The sequence below is a fragment of the Wasmannia auropunctata genome, unplaced genomic scaffold (assembly GCF_000956235.1).
Source record: "Wasmannia auropunctata unplaced genomic scaffold, wasmannia.A_1.0 LD336076.1, whole genome shotgun sequence".
Taxonomy (NCBI): domain Eukaryota; kingdom Metazoa; phylum Arthropoda; class Insecta; order Hymenoptera; family Formicidae; genus Wasmannia; species Wasmannia auropunctata.
Window position 1 is genome coordinate 675,231 of NW_012026814.1, and position 6,034 is coordinate 681,264.

Below are 6,034 nucleotides of genomic sequence, written 5' to 3' on the forward strand. Positions count from 1 at the left end.
GATTAAAATGGTCCACCCTGTACATATATATATATATATATATATATATATATATATAGAGTACGTGTAAAAAAATATACATATATATTTATTTGGATTTAAAGGTGAATATCATCTATATACCTGGGCATATCCGGGGGAGGGGGAGAGGGTTCAATTCACCCCAAAATTTTTATTTATATTTTTAGTTTTACAAAATCAAATATTTTTTTATAAAATTTATGATACGATATTTATGTAAATTATCGAATAAAGCAATCCATATATTAATGCAAAAAATTCTGCATATGCGTGGTGTTAATAGAATTAATAAAAACCCCTGCCGAAAAATAATCCTGGATATTGTCCATTAGATTTGGATGTCTCAATCTGTACATATCTGAAGGAAATCGTGGTGGAAATGGTCTAACTGATGCCATTAAAGGAGGATGTCTCCCTCTTGCCATAGGTGGAATCTGTCCTCTTAATGGAACCATAGGACCTACTACGATTGGTCTTGGAGGAAAACTCTACAAATATATATTAATAAGAAATAAATAAATTTGAAGTCCAACAAATTCTAGGAACATTCATTAAATCAACAGCTAAGTTTATATATATTTTACTTACGCTATAATGTATAGGTATTGATGATTCAATATTCCTTCGTTCTCTGGATCTATCTCTATCAGATGTGCTGTCTTTGTCTCTCTCCCTATTCCTTTCTCTTTCTCTTTCCCTCTCTCTATCACTTCTTTCATAAAATCGTTTTTTTGATCTTTCACGATATCTGTCGCGATAAGATCTCTCTTCCATAAACGACCTATAATGATAAAAAGTACAAATAACTATTAATCCTATTAAAGAATAATTTAGCATCTTTTTTTCCATTTTACAAACAAATAAATTAAATAACAATTATAATTTAAATGAAAGTAAATACAAATAAATAAAGTCTGGTATTATCTAAGTCATAAAAAATTGAAAATTATTTTAAAATATTTAAAATAATGAAAATATTAATTTATTTAAAATGAAAATTATCTATTAATGATTTTATTCTATACCTGGAATGTGAGTTGCGCGGTTCTCTAGAATGCGATCGATTAATATCATGCTTATTTGCATCTCTTTCTGTATATTTCTCTTTATACTCTCTGCGTTCTTCTAAACTGCTTCTCCTACAAAATATGATAAGAGAATATACTTTTCATCTAGAACAATTACTTAATATTGTTTTAATTATACTTGTGTGCTTTTAATAACACAGTTCAACAAAAAGAAAAACATCATAACGAGACTTCGTAATATTTTTGATTCGGATGCTGAATCCGAATCCGATTGTAGAATTGTTCTATCACGTTATAATTTTAAAAAATTTGCTAATAAAGTGTAAAAAGGAGCTTGTTAAATATGGGATTCATTGTGGAAAACTGTAAATTAAATCAGTGACAACTGATTTACCAAACAGCTTCCAATGTTATTTATATCAACTCAAGTGTTTTTTAAATCGCTGAAAATCCAATATTAAAATTGACAAATTCCAAATGACAGATTCAATATAGCAAATATAAAAACTTAAAAAATGTTTAAAAATGTGTACGCGCGCGTGTGTTCACAGATCGGTTTTACTTTTTGTGTAAGCTTTAGATTGAAAATGTGGACCTTGCAAAAAAACAAAATTGGAGGCTGTTTGATAAATTGTTAATAATTTAATTCAAAGTTTTTCCGACTGTAATAGATCCCTTGTTTAACAATAACTTTCATTCTAATTAACTATAACGAACACAAAAATTCCTTTTGAGGATTGAAAGTCCTAATAACATATTTAATTTTGATAGAAAAAACACTTTTCGAACACGTCGCATTTCGAAGTTATAATATGACAAAATACAGGAAAATAGCCCTTTTTTGTAATTTTACCTGCAAATTGCTCAAAGTTGTGATGTGAATTCAACAATTAGATTTGGATTCAACATCCAAAAACTTACGGAAAATGACTCATTATGATGTTCGAAAGTCATTTTTTGTTGAACAGTGTTATTTAAAAAATAAACTGTAAACTGTATTTATCAATAAATAAATAAGTAAAGCTAACTTTACCCATCACATTTTTCTGTCTTGTCCCCATGCTTCAAATCCATGCGATGACTAAAATCATAAGAAAATAGATTAAAGTATGTACATTTAGCATAAATAGAATATTGTCATAGTAAATAAAACCAACCTGGATTGATAAGAACTTGGATATCCGGAATTATAAACACGATTCCTGACAGGACTTAAGGATGAAGACCGTCTCTTCGAAGTATGCAACTTGATTGGTGAGGCTATAATGTTATAGTGTTAAAATATGCAATTTTTTAAAATTCTGTGTTCTAATATTCTTTATGGAACCTTAAAAGTCGAAAAACTAAAACTTTTATTGTGATTTCATAGAAATAACATAAACACTGTGCAATGTATCATTTCGATCTAAACACGTGAAAATTAAACTATCTGGTTCGTCGATTGTAAATGTTTCTCATTTGGAAATTTTATTACAGTCTCGATATTTTAATCTTATCGAGAAAATAATTTTAAGAATATATCAATAAAATTATGATCACAAGTAAGGTAATATTTACCTTTTATATTATAAATGTATATATAACACTTTATATTATAAATCTACATAGCACATCTCAAGTATATATTTTTTTTATTTCACAAAACTTTGAGTACTTTGAAAAATATATGTAAATGCAATTTTATATATTTATTACTTCAAATTAGTTTAACAATTTAAGAATTAATAATAAATAACAATAAAATATTTACATAATATATACCTGATTGTTCTTTATCTATAGCTACAACTATACGTCGTTCTTCCACTTCGTTAGTTTTGTTAGTAGTTTTCTTTAATTCTTCTCTGTCGAATATCGGTTTAGATCCTTCTCCTATATAATTTGATTTATTCATTTTTAGCCTTTTCTACTATTTTTAACGATTTTCTGTTTTGATAACAATTCTAACATATTTAATAATTGATAAATTTTTAAATAAATTAATTAACTAAACTAAATTAGTTGAATATTTGTATTGGTAGAAAGAAGAATTTTATCTTTGGTAAAAAATACGGTAATTTGCGTATATGATATAAATATCTTTTTAAGAGCAGAAATTAAAGTTATTCATATTATATTAATGTTTTTATATTCATTTTTTTTCTTAGCTACCATTCTTAATACCTCTTGATGTTATCTTTAAAATATTCAGAGTCTTTAGAATGTCCTTATAAGTTAAGAGTATGATCTATATGTATAAAGTTCTTTGAATTAAATTACATTCTAAAATTAATAAATTATTATATTATGAAAATTAAATTAACTGACTATATGTGTAACATATATAAAATTAAAAGTCAATAAATTTATCATCTTTCAAAAAGCATATTTCTGTATTTAAATAAAATTGAAATTGTATCCCATATACAACTGTTAAAATTGAGTAATCTATTTTATATTAAATTACATATATTAAATTAGGATAAAGAAAAAATATTCAACTGTATCAAAGTGTACATGTATATATTATAATAGAAACAAAATTTCAATCTCTTCGAGACGAGATCTTCCAGATGAAGATTCCAAAATCCAAATCTTCCAGTATGATGATTTTACATTAAACATGATTTTATGTAGTAACATTAAATAAGGTAGGCATAAAAAAAAACGCTGAATATAGAGAATATCTCCTTAAATCAGACTTATAAGATTAAATAAAATTTTTGTAGATTTCTTCAAATTACAATATATGTAATACTATTACAGATTTTATCAAATTGCAATAATAATGTTACTATTTGAATATTTCTTATTATTGATATTGCTTTATATGTATATTGGCATTGATGCAAAAATATAAATTTAAAAAAATTTATGTTATTTTTAAAGTTTCTTCAAGATTATACGAAAAGTGTGCTTTCCAAAATTTCGTTGGACATTATTTCTTCTTGTTTAAACACTTTAAACCTTCTTTGTTTTATTTAAATTCCTATGATAACACATACACACGTATATACATATATGTATTATATACATATTTGGTGTGTGTGTGTGTGTGTGTGTGTGGAGTTTTTAAAAAGTCCGGAAAGGTGAAATATTTGAAAAACGAAATATCTCTAGCGAGAAATACGTAAGAAGCAAAATTGTAAAACTAAATAAAATGTGACTAACAGTGATAAGAGTTTGCAAGATCATAAAAGTCAAGTTGAATTTTTTAAATAAAACCTCTTATTTTTTATTGCACATTCTTATAGCTTACTTCAAGAGCTTTCCAAAACACTATAATAAAGATTTTTTTTGCTAAGTATGTACATCTCGAATTATTAGATTTGAAATTTACAGTACCGTCGGCATAAGCATTATCTCAGATGTCTGAACAATGGTTAAAGCCTTTTGAATGTTATTCAGGATCTTGACAATATATAGCAAAATCATGGCTATTGGTGGTTTTCTCTTTTTTTCAAAAATGAAAATAATAGCAACAACCTCTAATAGCCTCAACCTTGACATATGTTATCAAGATCATGATCCTGAACATTTAAAAGATTTTAGCCAATGTTTGGGCACAGGGCACTTGGAATAATGCTAATTCCGATGTTTTGTAAATTTTACATCTTATAACTCAAAAGGTACTTAACATAAAAATACTTTATTATATTATTTTGGAAAATTTTTGAAGTAAGCTACAAGAATATATATGTAATAAAAAATAGAAGGTTCATAATATTCTGAATAACTTCATCTTTATACGTTGCGCGCGGACTCCATTCAAAGTTAAATTCTTATCACCGTTAGTCATATTTTAGTTAATCCTACAATTTTATTGTTTCTTACATATTTTTCGCTATAGTTGATCGTTTACAAGATATTTTAGCGTTTTCAGACTTTTTAATTCTGTATATATACTGCTAAAAAAATTATGATATAGAAAAATTTTAGGCAAAAATTGGTTAACTTGAGCTGACAATAACTTCACAAAAAATCGTTATAATTATTGGATCGCGATTTTGTTTAAATTAAAGCTTGAATTCTTTATTTAAGATATTAAATCTTGATTTTAAATTTAATGCATCCTATTATTGTAAACCCTTAAATCTGAGGGCATGTTTGCTATATTGAAAATTGCAAAGACAGAATGCACGGACTTGCTGAAAAAATTTTTTTCGAGGATGCCACATCTGTAATGATTGATGCGGCGTAAAGCTCGAACCTTCCCCTTTAATTAAAAAAAAAAGGAAGTTACTGCGATATTTTTCCGCAAAGTTATGGTATTTATAATTATGTACTGTCGGCATTGGCATTACCCGATGCACTACAGGGAAGTTGTCGGTCGGATTTTGCACATCGTGTATGTGTACGTGCGCGCGCGTGCGCGCATCTTCGCATCGCAATCCTACCAGCAACTTCCTTATGCACATTGGAGCGAGTAATGTCAATGTCAGTACAAATGGCATCCCCCAAAAATATTAGTAAATCCGTGCATTTCGTCAAACTTTACAATTTCCAATATAAAGAATATGCTTTCAGATATAAGAGTTTACAATGGTAGGGGTTAAACTTACTTGAGACATAGGTTGCGTTCGCTTATAGCATCATTTCATCCTTGTTAATTATCAAATGTTAAAGAATAAATACTCACAAGAGCTGTAAGCGCCAAACCTAACGCAGCCATAGTATTTTAAAGTAGAGAGATTTCAAGCTTTAATTTAACAAAAAATTTAAATAAAATTATGATCCTATGATTTTTCGCGGGGTTATTGTCAGCCAAAGTTAGTCAAAATTTTTCTATGCCTTAATTTTTTTTATTAGTATATATACTTATATTTTTATGTACATATATATATATATATATATATATATATATATATATACACGTATCATTAAAAAATCTTAATGAAATCTTCCAGATGGTGATTCTAAAATATATCTTCTAATGTAACAATTCTATGATATTAAAATACAATTTTATTTTATGCAAATACATATATATATATAAAATACAAGCA

At 26.8% G+C, this 6,034-nt stretch overlaps 1 protein-coding gene across 1 annotated transcript in view; it reads right to left on the reverse strand.

Annotated features, from left to right (window-relative positions):
• Positions 1-241: 241 nt before the first annotated feature.
• The window catches only part of LOC105449472 (uncharacterized protein DDB_G0287625-like), a 9,031-nt gene continuing 3,238 nt past the window's right edge, over positions 242-6,034 (reverse strand). Inside the window, exons 2-7 of the mRNA XM_011688728.1 lie at positions 2,811-2,955; positions 2,207-2,309; positions 2,083-2,130; positions 1,047-1,160; positions 610-802; positions 242-509 (exon numbers count right to left, since the gene is read on the reverse strand). Of these exons, the coding sequence (XP_011687030.1) occupies positions 267-509; positions 610-802; positions 1,047-1,160; positions 2,083-2,130; positions 2,207-2,309; positions 2,811-2,955 (846 nt within the window). The 3' untranslated portion in view covers positions 242-266. The remainder of the gene's footprint in view (positions 510-609; positions 803-1,046; positions 1,161-2,082; positions 2,131-2,206; positions 2,310-2,810; positions 2,956-6,034) is intronic.